The sequence below is a fragment of the Sorex araneus genome, chromosome 2 (genome assembly GCF_027595985.1).
Source record: "Sorex araneus isolate mSorAra2 chromosome 2, mSorAra2.pri, whole genome shotgun sequence".
Taxonomy (NCBI): Eukaryota; Metazoa; Chordata; class Mammalia; order Eulipotyphla; family Soricidae; genus Sorex; species Sorex araneus.
In genome coordinates, this window is record NC_073303.1 from 309736878 (window position 1) to 309761850 (window position 24973).

The following is a 24973-nucleotide window of genomic DNA, read 5'->3' on the forward strand; positions in this document are numbered from 1 at the left end:
TTGGTCTATGGAGACTAGATAAAAAAACTTCACTCTCATGCTGATATTACCCTGGAGTTTGCTTAAATTTGAGAAGGAAAAAACAATCCCATAGGTCAAAACTGAACCATAAGAGGCCAGAGAGATGCTCAAAAGGCCGATGTACATGCTTTGCATGTGGAAGCCCCAGATTTGACCCCAGCACTGCCTGGTCCCTCCAAGCACCACCGGGTATGACCCAGAAAGAGAAAACAAATCACATAAACAGACAGATCCCACTTAGATAAATAAAAGGAAACTTCAAAATAAAAATGGAATTAAGACAGCTCTAAAAGAAAATAAAAATTTATCCATCCAAAACAGTACAATTCAATCCTTAAAAGATTGCATATATAACCTAAATATAAAAACCAAAAGTCAAAACAAGCATTGCACAGATACGATGCAGTATCAGCTGCTTTTACTTCAGTGAATGAAAAATAATAAACTCAACTGAATGGCAACTGAGTATGAATATATGCACCTTACCAGAGATGTTTATGTTTACTACTAGAGAACATTTTATCAAATTTGCATTTCTCACAAAGTCAGTATAATTGTTGTAAAAAAATCAATTGTGGTTCTGAGTACCCATTCACAGTTGATCTCAACAGTGTATCTGATGTAGGAGAATGATTATCTGTGACAGGCAGAAGCATGTGGTGGTCGTCAGTCCCAAGGGGAAGAGCTAGCGGCAGAGTCATATCAGAAGGCTTCACGTCCAAAGTTTCTGATAAAGGACTTTTTTGTACGGAATCTTGTTCACTCAAGGTATGATCCTCTACACTGGATTCCAGAGTTTTATCTGCACCTAATATGGAAGGGGGAAAACAAATTACACTATTTTTAAAAACAAAACAAAACCCCCAAGTAGATGAAATATTTTTACTATTTTCGGCGTTTGCATTTCAGACCTCCACACTTGAACTTAAAGAGGGTGGTTCCCCCTGCCGTGCTCATTTTATATACAAATCTAATGTGGGTCCTCATGATAAGGTTCAATCATATAATTCCATAATAAAAATGGACTGAAAGGCCAGAGAAATAGCACAGCATGCAACGCGTCTGCCTTGAGCATGGCTGATCTGGGTTCCATCCACCTGCACGATGCCAGAAGTGATCCCTCAGTAAGAGACAGGAATAAACCTCAATCACAGCTAGGTGTGGCCCAAAAAACAAAAAATAAAAATAAAACAAACTGGATCATTTTAGACCAAGGTGAGGGTGTTAATCAATTTTCCATCTACAGCTTTTTGAAGTATATTTCTACTATCACTATTTGACATTATTCTGAGATGTGTCACCACCTAGACTGCTTCTGGAGCTAAAGTGTAAATGAATTTACACTTTTTTAAGTCCTTCAAAATACTAATAGTGCTATACATAACAAACACTCTACTTGTTCATCAAATGAATAAATGAGTAGCACATACTAGACTGTGAGATCAAGTTCAAGGTGAGGCAGTTTTATATATTTTCAGAGGTGAAAAATTATGGTCTATTCAAGGAAGTAATTATTCCACAGACCAAAGATGTACTCTTTGTTTTGTTCTGGCTTTGGGTCACACTTTATGATGCTCAGGGGTTACTCCTGGCTCTGCATTTAGGAATTACTCCTGGCTGTGCCTGGGGGACTATCAGGGATGCCAGGGATCTAACCCGGGCCGGCTGGGTGTGGGGCAAGCACCATGCCCACCATACTATCTCTCCAGACCCTATAAATGCACTTTTGACATTACATTTGCCACCAGCTTTATCGTGTTCTTGCTATTCCAAAGTACTAATGTTAATTTCAATCTTACAATCAAATATTAATTCATTATTTACAGTTACATATTTGCTTTTATAAAATCATTCTCTAGGGCAGGAGAGATAGTTATATGGGGAAAGGTTAAGGTTCTGCCTTGCAAGCAGCTGACCCCGGTTCGATCCTCAGTGCCACCCAGGGTTCCCTGGGCGATGCTAGGTGTTACCCTGAGGACAAGGGCAGCACTGGGTGTGGCCCCAAAACCAAAACCGATAAATCATCTACTCTTGCCAGAGTGCTCTTCAGCTCAACCAGAAACAAAAACAACCAACCTGTGCTTTTCTTGGTGTTCTCTGCTTAGACCCCCTCTTCCCCATCTCCATTCTTTGAATTCTCCATTGTGGGTTCCCTACAATTAAGTCTTATCCAACACTAACCTCAGAAGGGTTTAATCTCCTACCCTGTTATCAGTCTTGTAATCATAATTACTTATCTAGATACCTGTTCTCCTATGCCAGATTACATGTTTTGAAGACAGGATTCAATTGACCTTGCTTAACTTTATTTACCTGCACAATTATGTCAACTGGTAAACCTTTGTTCAATTAATGACTGCAGTTTGGGGATGTGATAATCACAGACTGTCAGTACACTGGAAGAAACTGAACATTCTGACACAAAAAGGTAATAAGCACAGAACAAAATTCTTCAAGTATTCATCTTGAACAACAATCTCAATATTTTGTAGTCTGGCTTTTCCTTTTTTTATAAAACAACTTGGGGCTACGTATTTCCCAGTTTCCTCATAGTTCTGAACTAGTGTTCAAATATTCCTGACACATAGTTAATATATTCCTTCGTTTTTGAAACGGTTCATTAGTTGGTTTAAGGAAAGAAATACTTCAAGAATTCTTATATGAGGTCAATATAAAAAGAAATCCAAAGTGTGCTTATCTGTAAACTACAAATCTATGCTCCTCATATAACTTTTTCACAAACTATATTATCTAATTTGAATTTTTAGAATGCGTATTTTAAGGAACAGTACCAACTGTTCTTTAAACACAAGTGTTTGGGAGCTGGGGAAAAGAGCTACAAGGGCTTGAGCACATGCCTTCCATACAGGTCCCGGCGGGCCCCTGAACACTGCCTGATGTGGCCTGGGCGATCCTGGCAGCTTATAAGCAGCATGGGCCAAGCCCCCAACCGAGCCTCTCACTGCAAGGGCCCCGGGCGCTCAAGCACTGCTGCAGAGACCCAAGACAAACAACTCCCCCCACCCCGCCCCCAAAAAGCATTTACCGGAATGGACTTTTGTTTTGTGTTTCTTTAAATTTTTAATATCTGTATAAGAATTTCCACACAATTCACAGATAAATGGTCTTTCTCCTGAAAAACAAGTTAAAAGGCTTAAAATTTCAACCATTTTTAGAAGTTGCCAGCTAAAGCAAAATCGTCAGTGCTTATCAATATAAGGCAGAAACTATACTCCTTAAGTTTAGTATCAAATTTCCATTTTAATTACTTGATTTTAATACGGTGAAATAATTTCTATGAAGGTATTCCTTTATATAAAAAGCACCCCTATTCCAGGGGTCAATTATATTTTCATGAACATAAAATTCAAATTGAAAAATAAGTTACTCTTAAAAAACTTACTTTTTTGTTTCTACCAGATATCCAGTGGGTACCAATTATGTACCAAACCTTGGCTAACAAGTACAGTAAAGAAGAGGGAAGAAAAGTGTGATTATGGTTTTTCTTCTTAGGTAGCTTATGAATTAGAAAATCCTTAAAAATGCTGACAAAAAAATGTTATAGAGCTGTAATTCTTTTTAAATTAAGAATTGATGCTTTATAACATATAACAAGGCTTATGAAAACGGGAAAGTTTCCGATAAATATAAAATATGTACTAGGTGCTCCCACAAGTCTAGATACAAATTACAAGGAATATCTACATTTTTAATAAGAACAAGGTGAGGCTGGAGAGATAGTACAGCAGGTAGAGCTTAACTTGAACACTGCCAATCTGGGTTCGATCCCTGGCATCCTCTACGGTCACCTGAGCACTACCAGAAGTGATCCCTGAGCACAGAACCTGGATTAAGTGCTGAGCAGGCATGGCCCCAAAACAAAAAGATAAGCATAGTACATTTCAAAGAAATGTGTCCCTTTAAAATGTTTTTTTATATTCAGTATTTTCTTCATAATATTTTTATAATAAACATCTCATACTAAACTCTATTCCCAATACCTGCAAACAACAGGCCATTTAATAATATGATTTGATATGATCTTGGAACTATATTCCTTTTCATTTCTTGGTATATTTTTGTGAGTTAAAAACAATCATCTGTGGACACTGGAGAAATAGTACAGCAGGCATAGAGCTCGCCAAGTCTGATCCCTGACTACTTCATATGGTCCCCAAGACTGCTAGGAGTGAGTGGTATCTGAGCACCATAGGGTGTGGCCCCCAAGCAAACAAACTATCTGGCAAATTTTTAGAAAACCTACACAATTCTTAACCAAATTTAATTACACTATAAGTAACTAAAACAATTTTTAAAAAATAAATACTTATACAGTGCTAGAGAAACAGTCCAGTGGGTCGGATGCTGGCTTATACACAGCCCACCCGAGTCTGAATCGAGGCATCCCATCTGGTCACCCAAGAAGGGATGCCTTCAAGTAGAGCCAGGAGTTAGCCCTGAGCACAGCTGGGTGTTGCCCCCAAATTAAAACATAAATATACACATTAAAATACTACCATATGCATATTATGATTAGATACTATATAGTATACAAAAGTTTAAAAGACCTGGTTTACATAAAAAGAAATCAGAGAGAACAAAAACTCTGTTCTATCGAAATACAGACCTGTATGGGATCTAAAATGTTTGTTGAGCTCTCCTGAGGAAATAAAACTTTTCCCACAAATACCACATATGTAGGGCTTTTCACCTAGATGAAAAATAAAAACAGCAGTGTACTATACCAATATAATATTAGTTCAATTAATCAAAAGTCAGCTACTCTAAAAATGCAATTAAAATTAAAACTGCTATTGTATTAAAGGCATTCTCTGTGTGATCCAATTTCAATAAAAATTAGTAATGATTTGATACTTCATCTAAATGCTGCTTTTCATATAGTAATTACTTCTGTAACTATCGTTATAGAGATGAGTCAACAAGAAGTTCAATTTTCAAATGATTAAAATCTGTAAATTCAGCAACTGATATTTCAATTCTTGTTATAAACAATATTAATAAAGAATAAAATCATTTAGGAAATATTATTAAAAATTTATACTTCAAAAATTGAAAATCTTTTAATAGAATTTGCTTCAAAACCGAATTTTGCTTTTGAGTATCTATTTATTTTGCAAAACAAAGAATTTCCATGCAATAATTATATCCTAAGAAGTTATAAAAACATATGTCCTACCTAAACACATCCTCATCCCTTAACTCTACTACAGTTTTTTCCAAGGAAAATAAAGTATGGTCTTTCTAAATATGTTTTTATGTATACAAATTTCTAAGTAGAAATATGTATTTCTAAACATAAAATATGTCATAAAATACGTGGGGTCAGAGTGACAATACAGCAGGTGGGCTATTTGCCTTGCACATGGCAATGTGGGTTCTCTCCCGGGGAACTCCATCTGTTTCCCCAAGTCTGCCAGAGTGATCTCAGAGCACAGAGCCAGGAGTAAGCCCCTGAGCTGGACCATCAGGCATGGCTCAAAAGCCAAAAGAGAAAGGTCACAAAATATGTCTTAAGTTTATAGTTTCAAAAGTACCTGATTTTAATCTGCGTAACTGACAAAAATTTCACCCCCAATCTGCTCTCTTAGAAAATAAGTCAGGGAAAAAAAAATAAAAAAATTAAAAGGAAAAAAAAAAGAAAAGAAGTCAGGGGCTGGAGCAATAGCACAGCGGGTAGGGCGTTTGCCTTGCACACGGCCAACCCAGGTTCGATTCCCAGCATCCCATATGGTCCCCTGAGCACTGCCAGGGGTGATTTCTGAGTGCAGAGCCAGGAGTAACCTCTGTGCATCACCAGGTGTGACCCAAAAAGCAAAATAAAAAAAACAAAAAAAAAAAAACCCAGAAAATAAGTCAGCTTTTATATCTAATTTTAAAGTTATTAACACAAAAAGCTAAAGAACAAACACAACAGCAGATATATAACTACTAAGTCTATTCTCTATTTTTTGGTAAAGGCTTAAGTGCCCTTTTTCTATCTGAACTTATTTTAAGCAGATTCTCCATTTAAAATTCTTACCTGTGTGTTTCCGAGAGTGAGTAATAAGAGAACTAGAGACAGCAAATGCTTTCCCACAGGTATCACAGACATAAGGCTTTTCTCCAGTATGCCTACGAACATGATACGTCAGTGTGCTGGCTTGAGCAAATCTCTGTCCACATCTATCACAGACATATGGCTTCTCTCCACTATGCTTCCTAATAGTAATTAAATAGAAGTTACAAAGTAACAAAATAATTGGGATCGATCCCTATGAGCATTTTCACACAAATTTGCATGCAGTGTTTAATTTCATTTTATCTTAACAGGCTAAGTATTTGAAGTCAAGTTTTAGTGTAATTATTGTCAAAAGGTTTTGGTTGCAACCAAAACATTACTTCTGAGATCAGGATGAAAAGTTTTGCTACCATGTGTTAGTTCAACTGTACCCCTAATTCTATGGGTAATTATTTTTGCTTGTTGTCTCTCACTTTTCTAAAAACCCTTGCCTCTAGTACCTCCTCACTCATCCTCATTCTCTGTTACGTCCTTTTTACATTTTATTGAGAAAAAAGCAATCAGAAGAAAATTTCCAGTATTGCAATTTACAACTTAGAGGCATCACCACCTATAAGCGTATTTAATTGCTCACCTCCCTTCTTTTTACTATGAAGGGGACATATGAAGTGTTGGAACTGAATCTAATAATTTCAATTCATAGTGAAATACTAGTTCTCTTGCCTATCTACATTATCACTCCTGCATATTCATACATCAGTTTTTTCCATCCCACTAGATCACAGCATATAAATATACTGATGGTACTCCATCTTTAAAATTAAAAATCCTTGACCTCACTTGGCTCTCCATTTCCCTGCTTCCTTTATCAACTATTGTACTTTTATTTTCTCTTCTGCAAAGTTTTTCTTTTAGACTTTGCTGGTTTTCAAGGGTACTGATGACCTACTTCTGCCTAGGTATCTTTGATGGTTCTGGCACATCTCAGAGAACTCTTAAATTAGCATCTCGGAACTCTTTAATGTCTTTTCTATTCACATTTCCTGACTTCATCCAGTATGGTGGCTTTTAAAAAATCTATATGCTGGGGCTGGAGCAATAGCACAGCGGGTAGGGCGTTTGCCTTTCACGCGGCCGACCCGGGTTCGATTCCCAGCATCCCATATGGTCCCCTGAGCACCGCTAGGAGTCATTCCTGAGTGCAGAGCCAGGAGTGACCCCTGTGCATCGCCAGGTGTGACCCAAAAAGCAAAAAAAAAAAAAAAAAAAAAAATCTATATGCTAATAACTGGCAATTTCACATCTTCAGCTTTAGTCAGTCCCTTAAACACCATACTTAACTATATCTCCATTCAAATGTATAACAGTCACCTTAAATTCAACATTTTCAAAGTTCTGCTCTTAAATCCATGTATTCCTATATAAACTGCTATATCCACAAATCTCAATTTCATTTCATAATAATTCCATCTTTTTAGGTCCTCAAGTCCATAAACGTGGACTCATTTTGTTTCTTTCATCGCTTATAGCCAATTTTTTTTTCTACCTTTACAATGGGCTGGAGCGACAGTGCAGCGGGTAGGGTGTTCACCTTGCACGTGGCCGACCCTGGTTTGATTCCTCTGCCCCTCTTGGAGAGCCCGGCAAGCTACCAAGAGTATCTCGCCTGCATGACAGAGCCTGACAAGCTACCCATGGTGTATTCAATATGCCAAAAACGCTAACAAGTCTCACAATGGAGACATTACTGGTGCCTGCTCGAGCAAATCAATAAGCAAGGGGATGACAATGACAGTGACAGTGACACCGACCTTTACAATACTTCGAGAATCTAGTTACTACTTATCTCTTCCACTGCTAATATCTGTCCCAATTCATTACCACCGTTACTTGGGGTTTCAATCATATGGCAGTGGTTTTCAACCTTTTTACAATTATGATCAGGTGGGTAGTTGCAAGCCAGTTCTCTAAATTGAATAAGGTTGTCTTTAGCCTGTGGAGCAGGTTGAAAACCACTGATACATAGTTTCCTAACTAGTCACAATGCTCCCACTCATGAACCCTACAATCTTTCCCCAGTATGATCCTCTTAAAAATTCAAGCAAGATGACCTCACTTATTTCTTAATCTCGAGTATGGCGCTGTAACGGCCTACAAACCTTACGGCATCTGGAGGTGCTGTCACTATTCTGATCATTTCCCTGAGTTGTTCAGCTCCTTCAGTCAACAGTCAACATGTTCCTTGAATGTGTCAGTGGTGAAACTACAATTAGAACTTTACTGTCCTGGATTCTAAAATACTAGTTTATTCTATAAGACTATGGTGAAGACAAGTTCAAAGTCCAAACAACTCATTTGGTTTTTTTACCTTGCATGAATCTTGAGATTGCTAGAAGTTGCAAATTGTAAATTGCATACGTCACATTTATAGGGTTTTTCCTCACCATGATGCATGCGACTATGGAAGACTAGCTGGCATTTCTGAGCAAATCCTTTATCACACAATTCACATTTGTATGGCTTTTCACCTGAAGGAACAAATAAAATATATATTTACTTAGAAGGTATTTCTAGTTGCAATAAACCATATAAGGCTTCAAAAGGCCTGTCAAAGGTAAGTACTGGTATTTGGGAAACTGCTATAAGTAAAATAGCAAATAGTATCTCTCTTTTCTTATTTTGCTTTTTGGGTCATAAATGGAAGTACTTCAGGGCTAACCCTAAATTCTGTACTCAGGGATCACTTCTGGTGGTCCTGGGGGATCAATGCGGTGCTGGGGATTGAACTATCATTGGCATGGTTAAGAATCTTTTTCTGGCTAACTACTAAAGACACAGAATGAACAGAAACTAGTGTTTCCCAAATCACTATAGTGAAATATGATCAGTGAGAGAAATGCATAGCACATCCTAAAACATATAAGTTTAAGTATACCAATAAAGGTAAAAATGGCTGAGAAAGGAATATGTAATTCTAATAAATGTTTAGACACTTACAACTTGAGAAAACAGAGGGTGATATGTGATGGAGAAATCTAAGAACTGGCCCAAGTTTTAATGATCTCTTTTGCTTTATCGGTTTTAAGTTAAATACTTAATATGCTAGAATCAAGTTTATGGCTATTTTTAATTATGAGAGAAAATGGTCCAAATTACTCATATATTAGAAATTCAGAAGTAGCTGCTATAATAAAATTCATTAAATACTTGTTCAATCACAAAAAAGTTCAACCATCTAACATGAAAAGTATTCTAGGGGGCCGGAACGATAGCACAGCGGGTAGGGCGTTTGCCTTGCACGCGGCCGACCCGGGTTCGATCCCCGGCATCCCATATGGTCCCCTAAGCACCGCCAGGGGTGATTCCTGAGTGCAAAGCCAGGAGTAACCCCTGAGCATTGCTGGGTGCGACCCAAAAAAGCAAAAAAAAAAAAAAAAAAAAAAAAAGAAAAGTATTCTAATGAATTACAAATATATACCAAATTTTGGTCACAAGGTATACATTATTGATATGTGCTCTTAAAAAAGTATTATTTCAGGGAGGGATCTGGGGACACTGGTGGTGGGAAATGTATACTGGTGGAGGGATGGGTGTTTGATCATCGTATGACTAAAGCTTATCATGAAAGCTTTGTAACTATCTCACAGTGATTCAATAAAAATTAATGTTTAAGTATGATTTCAGTCTCATATAAAAAGAATTTTATCATGCCAGAAAACTGTCTTACCTGTATGTGTTCTTACATGCGTTTTCAGCTGGTTACACTGGGTAAATGCCTTTCCACACAAGTGGCAGACGTAAGGTTTGACGCCTTTATGAATTCTCATGTGCCTTCGCAAGCTGCTGGCTTCTGAAAAGACTTTCCCACATGTATTACACATTGGCTTGGCCTTGGGATACCTCTGATCCAGCTCTTCTCCAGAGCTCTCCAGTTCAAATGAGTTCTTGACACTGGCTATATTAGACATAGAGTGTTCTTTCAGAGCACAGTTTGGCTGTGACTTTCCACGTTTTCGTTTCACTGTAACAGTCTGTACAATATCTTGTGCTGGAAAAGTATTTTCCACAACTGATGTCAACTCCAGTTCTGAATTATTTCTTTGTGCAACTTGTTCTATGACAGGGGTAGACAACTTGCTTGCATCCAGTAATATTTCAACAGATGCACTCTCTAAAATGTCACTTGGATATTGCACTGTTTTATTCTGCCCAGTTTTCTGGGACTTAAGAACCTTTTTCTTCTTTTTACTTTGAGATGACTTTCTTGATAAAGGCCCTTGTTTAGCATTTGCCTGAATTAAATCTGTAGGTAGTTCTGATTTCTCCCGGTTGTTATAATCCCGTAGAGTAAGGAGACAAGTCTGCTGATTCAATTCAATATTTCCAGTAATACTAGATACCTCTGTAGAAGAGGGATTAGCAATAAAAGCAAAATCTTCCATCTTTATTTTACACTTAGTGACAACCTCTTCCACTTTGAGATAGTCAGCAGCCTGATGAATTTCTTTAACATTCCAACTGTAAGGAAACAAGGCTAATGACAGTATTCTGACCACAGAAAAACTGTTTTTGAACAGAGATTCACATATTCCAATGCCTTCTAAAGACCCAATGAAGCAGAATAATAAAAAGATGGGCAAAACCAAGAGAACAAATTATGAAATTCATGCATCATAATGGTTAAGCAAAAAAGGTAGTTTTCAGAAGATGAAGACTAAATAATGGTCTTTCAATAGTGGCCTATCACTACAGAAAAATAAATGCTAGCATTTCTGGCTTTTTTAAAAAACACTTTGAGCACAAATATGACTGTTGAAAACTTACTAAAGACGGTAAGCAGAGAGAGCACTTGCTTGCACCTGGTTGGCTCGGATTTGAGCTCTAACACCCCACAAGTTTCCCTGAGACCCTCCAGAAGTTATCTCTGAGTGCAGAGCCAGTAATATGCCCTGGGCACTGCTACATGTGGCCCCAAAACAAAAGTTTCTTGTTCCTCCCTATGCTCCTATGAGAGTTTTTAACTGGGCTTTCTTTCTTGTGCATCTGAATAACTTGGAGTTCTTGTCATCTACAAATTCAGATTTAGTGTGTCTGTGCTTGTATCTCTGGTACACTCCCAGTGAATGAGGCCATGCATCTGGTCCTGTGATTACTTTTGGAAGAATAATAGTCTTAAGATGTGCGATGCTCTCCCTTAGTAATCCTCCTCCTCTCTCCTCCACTTTTTTTTTTTAATGTCAACCTATTAGTTGGAAAGCTGTATATTAGAGAAAGATCTGGGCCAGAGACCTAGTACAGCAGGTAGGGCACTTGCCTTACATGTGGCTCACCAGGGTTCCACCCCAGCACCACACATGGTCCTCCCAGTCTTGCTAGTAGTGATCCCTGTGCAGAGCCAGGAGTAAGCCCTGAGCACCACCACCTCTGACCCCCAAACCAAAATAAATAAATAAATACCAAGAATTATTTAAGTCATCTTGTTAAAAGTTCTAGTCTTTATTTACTGAGTCTCTACCATGTATAGTAATGTATAGTAATTAGAAGATATCAAATAGTGCCTGGCCTCTGGAAATTTATACAATGTAGAGAATGGCTGGTCTGATCCCTAATACTGCTCTAGGGATTAACTGAAATAAATATGGTAAGTCAGCATCTTGGGGTCCTTCAAATTTTTTAGCTATGATTCAGCATGAAAATACACTGAAAATACATGCTCCATACATTTTTCAGTTATTTTAGAACACTAAACACCGCACACCATATGTGCCCCCCACCCCCAACGGACACACACACAAACCCCTCTACCACTTCATGTAATCTTCCTACTTGTATAAATTTAAGTCTCCAGGAAACTTGAGCTGGAGCAATAGCACAGTGGGTAGGGCGGTTTCAATTCCTCCATCCCTCTCGGAGAGCCCAGCAAGCTACCAAGAGTATCCCGCCCACACAGCAGAGCCTGGCAAGCTACCTGTGGCGCATTCAATATGCCAAAAACAGCGACAAGTCTCACAGTGGAGACGTTACTGGTGCCTGTTTGAGCAAATCAATGAACAACGACAGTGCAGTGCTACAGGGAAAAATTTTTCTTTTTGCTTCTTATATGAATAGGCACACACAAACAGACAAAGGGTTTAAAATCATAGCTAATAGACTGCAGTACTGTTAATATAACTATACGTTAAAAAAATAACACTTGAAATTAAAAGCAACTAGAATCATGAATCTCTGAGATCTTGGGAGGTATACAGCGTTCAGAAATCTACCTACAAACCCTTACCATTTTATCATCATTAAATTAAACGTCAAAAAAATTTTTTTAAATAAATTAATTAAATCTCCTTTGCCTTAAAATGACACTTGTATGCTTTTTTTTTGCCACCAGTATGCTTAATATTTACAAGGGGTGTACAAATTTTTAATAATTACACATGCAATAATGTTTCAGCTTATTATGTATCAAGAACGTTTATAGGCTAGTTTGTGAACTTAACTACCAGCTTAGGAGACATTTTATTCTCCAGAAAACTCATCCAATTTACTTAATATATTACAAATAAACTTTTGGAACATGGTATATTTTTAAATGACGCTTTCCCCTAAAGAAAACATTTAAGAAAAGATAGGAAGATAGTAGAGCAGATAAAGCCTTGCACACATCAGATCCAGTTTAATCCCCAGCACCCCAGAGGGTTCTGAGCCCACCAGGAGAGACTCCCGAGCTCAGAGCCAGGAGTGAATAAATACTGAGAACCAAAACAAAACCAAAAGAAAGAGAAAACATAAAGACACTCTTTCTTATGGCTCGTGGCTATAATTTTGGAATATATAAGGGATGATCTTTGTGATCAAGTTCATTCTTTATTTGCAAAGATAAAACACAAATGCCCCAAAGAGACAATCCTGTCTTCAGTGCAAAATATGTTAAACCGTACACAGTATCACTGCTCTTTAAAAATACTTTCTTAAGCACTTTATTGTATATATTTAATTGATTAGTAATTGTACTATCCATCATCTATTGATGAGAGAAACCATTAAAATGAAAACCAAGGGGCTGGAGCGATAGTACAGTGGCTAGGGCATTTGCCTTGCACACGGCCAACCCAGGTTCGATTCCCAGCATCCCACATGGTCCCCTGAGCACCGCCAGGAGTTATCCCTGAGTGCAGAGCCAAGAGTAACCCTTGTGCATCGCTGGGTGTGACCCAAAAAGCTTTTTTTAAAAAATTAAAATGAAAACCAACTTTATGCTATAACTTAATTATAACTGTGCTTAATGTTTCAGAAAATACACCACAGAAGAAATACGGTCAAATAGCCTTTAATACAAACAGCACTTAGTCACACACTAATTCAGTACCAAAACAGTAATTCATACAAATTATCTTAACTAATCAGCATGTGTCAACAACTGATGTGAATTTTGTTTATAAACATAAAGTGACATTGCTTGCCAACTTTTAAACAGTTACTGAAAATCATTACATATTGTCAGGTATATGACTAAATTATTTACATGATTCATTTAATCCTCAAAACATGCCTATGAAATCTCTTATAATTCCTACTTTATATACAGATGAAAAAAGCAAAAATTAAAGAAATCTGTCCAAGATCAGAGCTATTAGGACTAAGATTTGACCAAGTAATTTGACAAATATACATCAACTCATTTTCCTGCTTTCTTAATCACTAAATTTTATGTAGTTTCTATTTTTGGATTAGGTCTTCAGTTACATTTGTGGCTTGCTGGCTCCAGCACCCTGGGAAAAACGTTAGTATCAAAACAGATTAGACTGGGGCTGGAGCGATAGCACAGCGGGTAGGGCGTTTGCTTTGCACGCGGCCAACCCGGGTTCGATTCCCAGCATCCCATATGGCCCCCTTAGCACAGCCAGGGGTGGTTCCTGAGTGCAGAGCCAGGAGTAACCCCTGTGCATCGCCAGGTGTGACCCAAAAAGAAAAAAAAAAACCAGATTAGACGGAGTCATAATAATAATACAGCAGGTAGAGTGTTTGCCTTGCACCCAGCCAACCCTGGTTCAATCCCCAGCACTCCATATGGTCCTCAGAGTCTGCCAGGAGTGATCCCTGAGTGCAGAGTCAAGAGTAAGCCCTGAGCACTGCCGGATGTGGCCCAAAACCTAAACGAAAAAAAGAACCAGATTGGACAAGACACTGGCTTTTCCACAACAGTTCTTTGCATGAAGGCTCAAAGATACTTTTTGGTGTGTTCAAATCAATTCAAACCTTTCCAGAAAACCACTGAATAATCAATCAAAATTCACTGGTTTTGGTTATTTTACATTATATATTCTGGATGTTTAAATCAGAAGTACTATAAATGAGTCACACGCAAATTTAACACATGTACACTATGCTGCAAATTGTGTTAGTTAAGCCACATGCAAGTGTGAGCCAACAGTTGTATACGTCTGTGTCATTGGGTCAATTTATCATATCAGATTCATCTATGACATTTTCCTTTATTTATCTTCTGCTTTTGGGGCCTCAACCCAGTGGAGCTCAGACTTACTTCTGGTTCCATGCTCTAAGGACCATATGTGATGTCAGGGATCGAACCAAGCTCACTGTGTGCAAGATATGCCCCTAACCTCCAGTACTCTCTCTCTCTGGTTCCCTCTGGCCCTACTCTTTCCTTTAATCAACACATAAAGACTCAAATGAAGTCATTTATACTCCAATAAAGTTGTTGTCCTGAATCAAGATTTGAAAGAGGTCCTGTACATTGTTACTTGTGACTGGGAATGGGGGTACAAAAAATAAAATCACAGATTTTATTTTAGTGAACAGAATATATCAAAAACAAGCTTTTAGTTCTATTTACATTTCTGCTTTCTTGGTTATGAAATACAAGGGGAGCAGAGTGACAGCACAGCAGACAGGGCACCTGCCCTGCTTGTGACCAACCTGAATTCTATCCAGCACCCCAGTAGTCTCCTGAACCCTGCCAGGACTAATCACTGATTGCAGAATCAGCCCAGATCACTGCTGGGTATGAGAGAGGGAAAGAAGGAAAGAGGGAGGGAGGGAAAGAGGGTGGGAAGGAAGGAAGGAAGGAAGGAAGGAAGGAAGGAAGGAAGGAAGGAAGGAAGGAAGGAAGGAAGGAAGGAAGGAAGGAAGGAAGGAAGGAAGGAAGGAAGGAGGGAAGCAGGCAGGCTGCTCATCACAAATTAAGCGATACTGCCCTTTTTATTTAAAACAGCACTGTGAGGGCTGGAGCCATAGCACAGGGGGTAGGGCATTTGCCTTGCACATGGCCAACCCGAGTTTGATTCCCAGCATCCATTATATGGTCCCCTGAACACTGCCAGGAGTAATTCCTGAGTGCAAAGCCAGGAGTAACCCCTGTGTATCGCCAGGTGTGACCCAAAAAGAAAAAAAAAAAAAGCATTGTGGGGATAGGGAAAAGAATCGTTCTTTAGGAGAACCGTGAGAATATGAGAACTTCCCTGCTTTCCCTTCCCTTTAAGTATTGTCTGAATGAAGAAAAAAAAAATCCATTAGGAGAGCCAGAGAGATAGTACAGAGGGTAAGTCCCTGGCATTGCATGTTGTCAACCTGTTTGATCTGGGGTACCATATATGGTTCCCTGAGCAGAGCCTGGAATAAGCCCAGAACAAAGCCATGCGTGGCTAAAAAAAAAAAAAAAAAAAAAAAACCTAAACTGAATATCTGGACTAAGGACAAAAGAATACCAAGATACTTTAGCTCTAGACTACTTGACTCGCTGTTGAAAGTGAGAATGTGTACTTTACCTGTCAAGATTTAATGTTCCTGTGTATATAAACTCCAACAGTTTCTGAAATCCATCAGCCTTCACTTGACTCTGATCAAGAAAGACATTGTTCTCAGAAGTGCTTCTGTAGATGGCACCAAAATACTCACTGAAGGAGGCGAGCACATTCCTGTGGGCTTTAAACTGGAATTCCCCGATCACCACTGTGCAGTCACAGAGAAAACCTGCTTCCCGCTGTTTGTTCAGTCTCTCTAAAAGGTGCTCACAGTGGTGCGAGTACTGCATTTTGATATCAGAACAGAAGTTCGCTCCTGTTCTAAAAGACAAAATGAAACCATCTACATCAATATCGCCAAGCTTCATCAGATGTTTCACCCCAGCAATTGGGATGGGGGGATGGGGAGGGCCAGGCATGTAACATGAACTGGCTTGACTCCCGCCCCGCCCCATTCTAAACAGCTGTGCTCGAAATGCTTCGGGATCAAGCGCCTGGCTAGGCTGCATCTCGGCTTCTAGCACCCTCTGGACACGAACACTTCCCCTCGCTGTAACTACAGAGCGGGGCGGGCGCGGGCACCGGCGGCGGCACCTCCCCGGAGCCCGCCCAGCGATCCCAGGGAAGCCGGGTGCGCGCCGCGCCTCGCGCTGGGTGTCATCCCCAAAATACAAAACGGGGACGAACCAAGAAAAAAGCAAACCATCCCTCCCCGCTCCCTGGGCCGGACTGGGCAGAGCCTGCAGCGGAGTCGCTGCGAGGAGCCCCCAAGGCACGGGGACCCGTCGGTCCCCACGTGGCCTGCCAGCGCTCCGAAGCGCAGGGGGTGCAGAGTGGGCGGAGAGCGAGCCGGCGGGAGTCGTCAGCGGTTCCGCCCCCCGTCCCGAGGCCACTCCTCCCCTGCCCAGACTCCAGGTGGCACCGGCGAGTGACGAGCGGCAGCGGTCCGTCCCCGCGGTCGCCCTGCCCTCCGCCCAGCTCCCACTCCCGCGGATTTCCACCGTGGGGCCAGTGGCCAAGGCCACCGGCACGGTCGTCCCGTCCAAGCCCTCCCAGTGGACATCTCCACCCTGCCCTCAGCTGGAACGCCAGACACTGCCTGCCCAAACGCCCGGTGCCTGTAGAGGGGCTGGGGGCGAAAGCAGAACTCACCTAGAGTGAAAGGGAGGACAGTTTGCTCACCCTCGCTCTGCCATCTTGGGAGGACGTCAGCACGCCACACTCCGCCTTTCCCTTCTTCCGGCATGAAACGTCACTTCCGGCGCCGGCCGGCCGGGGGCGTTAAGAGTTCCGACGCCGGCTTGGCCGAGCCGGATTCCAGCCCTGGAACGCGACTGCCCAGGAGGTCCGGGCTGGCCTCCCCCCCCCCGCCCAGAGCCGCGGGCGTCACCGGGGGGGACCCAAAAAGCCAGATCTGAAACGCCCGTCGTTCGGGGTCCGAGTATTTCAGTCGATCGACTTGGAAGTCGTTCGTGCTAAGCCTGTTTCGGGGCGACCTCGCCGTCTGGCCGGGCAACCCCGTGGCGTCCTTTCCTGGGCCGAAGTGCGCACGGCATGTTGGGGGTTGTAGTTGCTCATCCTCCCCTGGGCCCCCAGAATGGGACCTGCTCAGTGCCTGGGGAATTCTTGAGCTGAGACTACATCACCCCTTTTCAGTTGACGTGCCCGAAAGCTCGGGGGATCCCGGGGTTTGTTTACGTGAAGGACGTGTAGTTTCCTAGACCCGCTTACCCGTTAGCGGGCTGTGCCCGCGCGCTGCACGAGCGACGCCCGAGGACACAGGCGCGTGCGCCGTGGTTGCCGGGAAAGCCCCTGATTCTAGACTGGAAAGGTTTTTATAACTATGGATTCAGAAATCTTACAGTGAGTGCAAGGATGCTGGCCCTGAAGCGGACGTCTTTACCTCCTCTCCTTAAAACAGTAGAACACATCATGTTTATGTATGAGGGAGGTTTCTTTCCTGAAGTCCGTAGACGTCACCTCAAAAACACAAGATAGCATTTTCTTAACATATGATTGTATGTTTTGCATTCCGAGAAGTAGGTTAACTTTGTTTTAGAATTGTTACAACGTCACACCTTTTTGAAATTTGCCCTTCAAAATTTGTTTGGCTTAAACGCCAAAGCCGTAACAATTTGTTCTTTGATTTGTATTTCCAATTTCTTGTTCATGTAAGATTTCAATAAAACTCAAAAATCTATTCCAAACAAATAGCATTTTCTTTAAAATTTGTCAATACCACAGGAAATTTATTCGCGACTTTATATTAAACAATTTCTACTTAAATTGCCTTCTCAAGATTCCCCCCCATCAAACTTTTCTTTACAACTTCCTTTGTTCTCTAAAATTTCTATTTATGAATAAAAGTACGTGTTTATGAGTATATTTGTCTATGTTGCAAATTTTGAGGCTAGCTGTTTCATTTTTTTCTAGTTTAACTTCCTCTCATTCCACTTTTTGTTGAAAACTTGTCTCGTAATTCAAAAATATTTGAGTTTCCTTGGATCTAAAGCGCGACCCCTAAGTACACGGGAAAAGAATAAAACATGGTCTGGAATTAACGAAGATCATCATCTCATGGGAAAAACTGGCGGGAAGCAAACGTAATACAGCGATAGAAGGCGAACAAGTCTGAGTTTCTAGTTTTATTTCAGGCTGTGCATTCTTTCCGTAAAAGCTTGTGAGTTCAATGTTGATGTATTTTTAACCTGGACTTTTTTTTGAACGTGGAAGGGTACCGAATCTCTGCCAGATGAATGAATCACACCCAAGCTCCCCAGGTTTCCAGACAAGTGTTTTCAGAAGATAACAATATCGAAATATCTCCTCTAGAGGAGGTATGTATTAGCAAAAGAGAAAAAGATGTTTCCGCCCGGTTTCGAACCGGGGACCTTTCGCGTGTTAGGCGAACGTGATAACCACTACACTACGGAAACCCAGCCGCTGCAGAGCCTTCCGAATGCTCCCTATAATCTGTGTGATGCGGCGTGGTTCTCATTTAAGTTTAAATGCAAAATGAATACAGCATACAGCTTTAGAATAGGGGAATACAAATAAAAACCAGTTAAAGATCCAATTAAACAATGCTAAAATTTTGGGGAGCTGAAATTTGCATGCACCTTCTTTCAGAATAAACTAGGCGCCGCTGTGTAAAGCAGGAGCCCTGGTCGTCCCCCCTTTTGGGATAGGCTGGTGGGGCGGATAGGTCACCGCTTACTCTTTCAGGCCCGCTCTGGTGATGGTGCGGGAGAGCTGGAGCTGCAGCCGCGATGGGGCTGCTGAGTGGGTCCCTCTCTTGCCCCTCGCCCGGCAGCACCGAGCCAGCTGCTCCCCTATCACGCCGGCTGCGCTCCGGCTTCCTCCGCGGAGCGAAGGGAAAGGGCTTGTGCGCTCCCGCCCGCGGCTGCAGAGCCGCTGGAGATTTACCGCGCGCGCTTGCGGGGGTGCAGAATTGAGGGCAGAAACTCGGACTCCGAAAACCAATCTTTAGTACCTAAGGTTTCCTAACCTGTACTTCATAAGGACTGATCTTAGAGATTTCATTTTCTTTTTCCCTGCAAAGAGGCAGACCTATTTATGCTTAGAATTTTTTTAAGTCAGGATTGAGAATGAGTTTACATACTGTGACGGCGGGTGGAGTTTACTTACTGTCACGTAAGACACACACACTATCCCCCAACATTTTGGTCCTTCGTATACTTTGTTTAGAAACCACAAGAGTTCCAGTATATAACATAGTAACAAACGTTTTAAGACCTTGGCGTCTCCCGTTCGCGAGGTTGAGTTTCAGGAGCGCGGGCCGGGTGTCCTCCCCGTGACGCTTTCCCGGCCCGGTCTCCCGCCTTTCCCGTCTCCAGGGCGCGCCCGGGGCTCCCCGTGCCCTAAATATTCGCCCGAACTCTGTGGCTTTGAAAATAAAACTCCCCCTGCGGCTCCCGGAGCGATCGCTGGGAGCCACTTGGCGAGGGCTCGACTGGCCGGAGGGTGCCGGGGCGGCGGTCTCGGGCCGGGGGGCGGCGGTCTCGGGCCGGGGGCGGCGGTCTCGGGCCGGGGGGCGGCGGTCTCGGGCCGGGGGCTGCGCGGCGGGCGGGCCGGGCCTCTGTGACGCGGCGTTCGGGCCGCGGCCCCGCGCATCACGGCGACCCGCGTCCGGCCCCAGCGCTGCGCAGCGCCCTTGGCACCGAGTCCTCCAGACGCCTCCCGCGGCCGGGGCAGCGGCGGCCGCAGCGACATGAGCTACTATCAAGTGCCGGTGGTGATCGACAACGGCTCGGAAGTCATCAAAGCGGGCCTGGCTGGGTCTCGGGAGCCCCAGTTTGTCTACCCGAACATCATCGGCCGCGCCAAAGGCCACAACTTGACGAGCGAGGGCGCGCCCGAACTGTACGTCGGCGATCAGGCGCAGGAGCGGAGGAACGCGCTGTCCATCAGGTACCCGCCCCCGCCTCGCGCCGCCCTGCAGTACCCGTGCCCCCGCCCATCGCCGTCCAGCAGGTACCCGGTCCCCCGCCCCGCGCTGTCCATCCATCAGGTACCCGTCCCCCCCCCCCACCCAACCCCCCGCCTATCGCCGTCCAGCAAGTACCCGGTCCTCCGCCCCGCAGGCACCCGTCCCCCAGCCCCGCGCCATTCAGCAGGCCACCAGGCCTCCGCGACCACTGCACGCGCAGGGCGACACGGAGAGCCAGCGGGGCCCGGGAGTGGGGACGCGGAGAGGAAGTAGCTAGAGGAGGTAGCTAGCCTGCTGGTGTCATCGCAGTCCCAAGGTGCCGAATACCCAGAGTGCGCTTCCTTTAGAGCCACACGTTTTCAAACGCTTAAAGTCAGTGTTCGTAAAATCCAAGCTCATTTAAGAACACTTTAATTCGCCATGCCTCTGGGTTCTTTCATTCGTCTCTAAGCTAAACTGATAGAAGAATTGTGTCCCCCGCCCCCTTCCAACTCTGTCTTTTCAATGGGCAGCAAAGAGTGCAGAGCAGCAAGCGTTACAGATGGCTTTCCTAAGAGACTCTGCCATTCACTACTCACCAAGGGACAGTTTCCAAGGGGCTCTCCAGAGCTCCCCACTTGACCCTATTGGCAGTATTGTAATGAATGTGGGGGATTAGCTCCAGTTTGAAAAAGTGCATTTGTCTTGTTGCTCTTCCCACAGCTACCCGGTGGAGCGAGGCCTGATTACTTCCTGGGGGGATATGGAGAACATGTGGAAGCATATGTATGATCATAACCTGAAGCTGAAGCCCTGTGATGGACCAGTGCTGCTTACTGAGCCAGCACTCAACCCACTGGCCAACAGGCAGCAGATCACTGAAGTGTTTTTTGAGCACCTGAACGTCCCTGCCTTCTACATGTCCATCCAGGGGGTCCTGGCGCTCTTTGCTGCTGGCTTCACAACTGGCTTTGTGCTGAGTTCCGGTGCTGGGGTCACCCAGAGCATCCCTATCTTTGAGGGCTACTGTCTTCCCCACGGGGTCCTGCAGCTAGATCTGGCAGGCACAGACCTCACCAACTTCCTCCTGACGCTGCTGAAGGACCATGGGATCATGCTGCTCAGTACTGCAGACAGGAGGATTGTTGCCAACATTAAGGAAACTTGTTGTTATGTGACAATGAACTATGAAGAGGAAAAAAGTAAGAAACCAAATTGTATAGAGAAAGTGTACCAGTTACCTGATGGGAAGATGATCAAGCTCCACGACCAGCTCTTCCATTGTCCTGAGACCCTCTTCTGTCCGGCACTCATGAACCTGGATGTTCCTGGCATTGATAAGATGTGCTTCAACAGTATAATGAAGTGTGATTCCGACCTGAGAAGTTCCTTCTTCTCCAACATCATCCTTGCTGGAGGATCAACCACTTTTCCTGGCTTAGACAAGCGTCTAGTTAAGGATGTAGCAAAGTTGGCTCCTGCTAACACCCCTGTGCAGGTTATTGCTCCCCCAGAAAGGAAAATATCCGTGTGGATGGGAGGGTCTATTCTTGCATCCCTGTCAGCTTTTCAGGACATGTGGATCACTGCTGCAGAATTTAAAGAAGTTGGACCCAACATAGTGCACCAGCGATGCTTCTGAGTACAGATAAAATGGCTAGAAGAAAGCATTTGGAGTATTTGTGATAAAACTGGATATTATATGTTTCTGGGAGAACAAAAATATTTCAGTTGGAATGCCCGTGCCTCTTGCATGTCTATAATGGGAGAAATCACAGTGATGTCATGAGATACCATGTTTTATTTAGTAGAACTAAATTAAATATTGGCAGGGACATTTTTTATCTTGAAGATCTTTTCTTGTTTTGATGCTCAGGTTACTTCTAGCTCTGTACTCAAGAATTACTCCTGGTGGTGCTCAGGGGACCATATGGGATGCCAGGAATCGAATCCAGGTTGATTATGTGCAAGGCGAATATGCTACCTGTTATACTATCACTCCAGCCTCTTTATCTTGGAGATCAATTTGTGATAGAATGATACGTGCCAAAAGCTGATTTGTTGATATTCATGACAGTTGCTAGGAGGAGGAAACATTTCATAGCAGGGTATCATCATGAAATGGAATAAGAATGGGTGAGGGATGGAAGAGGGAGTGGAAAGGAGAGAAGAGGGCAGATATCCAGAAAAGAATCAAAGCAATAGATAAGGGTCTAGAGAGGAGAATGAACAAATTGAAGGCATGGTAATAGACTTATTAAAAGAACTCCTGGGGCTGGTGAGAAAGTCGGTGGACAGGATGCTTGCCTTGCACATGGATGATTCTACAGCCCCCTGAGGCCCCGAGGAGTGATCCTTGAACTCAGAGCCAGGAGTAAGTCCTGAGCACCACTGGGTGTGCACACCATCTTAATGAGAATAAAATTAACTCTTCCTTTTAAAAAATTAAAATGAAGAACTCATATGGAACTATTATAGAGTTACAGCTTTTAGAAGGTAAAGGCCAGGAACTGTAAATAAATCTGAACAATTAAAGATATAAGAGGACACACAAGAAAATTAAGATGATATAGTTAGTGCAAAGGTGGGTTCTTGAGAATTGCATGAAAGATTTGCATACCACAAAACCCAGAGGATTGAAAGTTAGTTTAAAAAAGGCAGATGGTTCTGGGTCCCTCTCCAGATGTCTAGGCCTTTCTTTTACCCGTGAGCATCATCAACGGTCCTGTCCCTGATGCCTCCCAGTCCCGTGAACTACTTTTCTGTCTTGTCCCAGACACTCTACTCACCTCCTGTGAACGAGGCCAGGCCCTTCCTGTGCTGCTCTCTATCCCATGTATGCTTTCCCCAATCTCCAGCAACGCCACACGCATGTGGGTGAGATCCCTGTGCTCTGTCCCTGTGCGGGGCCTCCCAACTGTCCCCCAAAAGTTCCTGTCATCCTGCCCCCGCTTTCCTAGACTCTGGCCACTGCCACATACATATGAGTGAGACTCCTGTGGTCAACACCTTGTCACTACCTGAGTGTCCAAGCCCTGCCAGTTCCTGAGCTGTCTGAGCTATCAGGGCGTTGAAGCCCTGCCAGTTCCTGAGATATCCTGGACGTCTGAGCCCTGCCGGTTCCTGAGCTATCCTGGACGTCCGAGCCCTGTCTGTACTGGGGTTCCATGTCTTGGTGTGCCATTTTACCTGATTCTGGGTGTCCAAGGAGAAAATTTTCACTGGGGTTCCGTAACTCTGAAGAGACAGACGTGGTTATACAAGGACAATTGAAAAACATTTAACTAGGACCATGGAAGATTGGATAAAAGTATTCCTATATAAAGAAATAGAAAGCATAAATAAATCCCTTACACTCATAGAAAGACACAAAACTATTTACACGTGAAGAACACTTAATTAGTGTCCTTGAAGAAATATTTCAAGATATTGCGCTTCATGCATCTTATCTTTGTGGTTTGTGCTAGTGTCTAGATTTATTTCCACTGATGAAGAGCTACCTTTATCAGCACTTCAGTGCCCTACTGTGTGGAAGCTACCCATTTCTTTCCTCTAGAGTGATGAATCTAGCTGGGATTTCCTGGAACTTTAATGGCAATTAGAGTAGAGAGAAGGATCCGGAATGGTCCCTTCCACATAGATTGTCATCCTGGTTGCTAAATTCCACTCCTGTAAGTCTTAACACTATAGAGTATCTGGAGAGTATCAAGTTCCCATGTTGCCATCTGGGACTCAGAACATGTGCTGGCCAAAATCTCTCAGAGTCTGTTGAAAAGAACCAAGAAAGAGAGCATGCTTCTGTAGCAAGGACTACTCTGAACCAAAAAAGCAGTGCAGTGCAATATACTGGCCTTTCATAGAGAGCTTCAAAAGGACTGAGCACCAGATCTGTGGAAGGAGCAGTGTGCCCACGAAGCAAAGCCAAAAGAAGAATCTCTCTCCAGTTCTGAGAGGTTTCTTGACAGTTTCCTGAGCTGTGTTTTCAAGGTCTGATTCATTCTACCTTTCCTGATGATTGAGGTCTCCAAGCCAAATGTAAAATTTTATTCCTAACGCTTTGTTGAGTGATTTCTGCAGTAAAGGAAGGACTGTTATCACTCTGTAACCTACAGGGTAGTCTAAACCGGGAATTATTTCTCAGAGAAGAGTCTTAATCACTTCTTGTGCCTTCTCAGACCTGATAGGAAACCTTCTATCCATCCCGTGGAAGTGTCTACTTTTTCCAGTAAGTATTGGAACCACCCTGTGGGGGTAACTGAGCAAAGTCCAGCTGCTGGTTTTCTCCAGGATAATGCAGCACGTTTCTGTGTGCTCCTGATTCACTTGAGAAGCAGAGCCCCAAAGAGGTTACTGCAAGCACAGATTTCACAAGTCTGGCATACTCAGTCTAAGGTCTTAGTCTTTTTCCGCTAAGACTGAACAACTGAGGAGACAAAGTTTATCCCTCCCTAAATGATGAGAATCATGTATGGCCTTTAGGGCCTTCCACTAGAGAGGTTGGGCAGATGTGGTTTGTCACCCTTCCAAAACCATTCTTCTTTCTTTCCATATCCTCGGGATAGTGCCTGTGATCTCTCCTCTGTATAGGAGGGGCGGACATCACCAAGATCTCACTGAGGGACCAGAGCCATGACTTGATCAGCTGGTCGCCCTCCTGGTTTCCAGATCTGCACCCCTGTTTCCTAGTGTCACCTCACTATTATCTTGCTGGTGGCTTCTGCAAAACATAACTGCCACCCTCATAAGCAG

General features: G+C 43.0%; 2 protein-coding genes and 1 non-coding gene across 7 annotated transcripts; 1 reads left to right on the forward strand and 2 right to left on the reverse strand.

Moving 5' to 3' along the window:
- Positions 1-562: 562 nt before the first annotated feature.
- MYNN (myoneurin) lies at positions 563-17973 on the reverse strand. 4 transcript variants are annotated; one of them, XM_055125546.1, is made up of 8 exons: positions 16948-17973; positions 15820-16116; positions 9768-10558; positions 8409-8568; positions 6062-6153; positions 4649-4732; positions 3068-3154; positions 563-829 (listed from the first exon to the last, which is right to left on the reverse strand). In XM_055125546.1, exons 2-8 carry the CDS (start codon positions 16083-16085, stop codon positions 567-569), a joined length of 1743 nt encoding a protein of 580 aa, XP_054981521.1. In that variant the 5' UTR covers positions 16086-16116; positions 16948-17973; the 3' UTR covers positions 563-566. The 4 variants fall into 4 exon arrangements, with proteins under 4 accessions (XP_054981521.1, XP_054981519.1, XP_054981520.1 ...); XM_055125544.1 differs by having other exon boundaries at positions 6062-6240; positions 16948-17970; XM_055125545.1 differs by lacking the exon at positions 3068-3154 and having other exon boundaries at positions 6062-6240; positions 16948-17970.
- A 685-nt stretch (positions 17974-18658) lies between these two features.
- On the reverse strand, positions 18659-18731 carry TRNAV-AAC (transfer RNA valine (anticodon AAC)). The gene has a single exon. It is a non-coding gene; the product is annotated as a tRNA-Val (tRNA).
- A 1125-nt stretch (positions 18732-19856) lies between these two features.
- Positions 19857-24243, forward strand: ACTRT3 (actin related protein T3). Of its 2 annotated transcripts, none has more exons than XM_055125549.1 (2): positions 19857-20289; positions 20948-24243. In XM_055125549.1, exons 1-2 carry the CDS (start codon positions 20027-20029, stop codon positions 21864-21866), a joined length of 1182 nt encoding a protein of 393 aa, XP_054981524.1. In that variant the 5' UTR covers positions 19857-20026; the 3' UTR covers positions 21867-24243. The 2 variants fall into 2 exon arrangements, with proteins under 2 accessions (XP_054981524.1, XP_004618942.2); XM_004618885.2 differs by having other exon boundaries at positions 19857-20226.
- Positions 24244-24973: the final 730 nt, after the last annotated feature.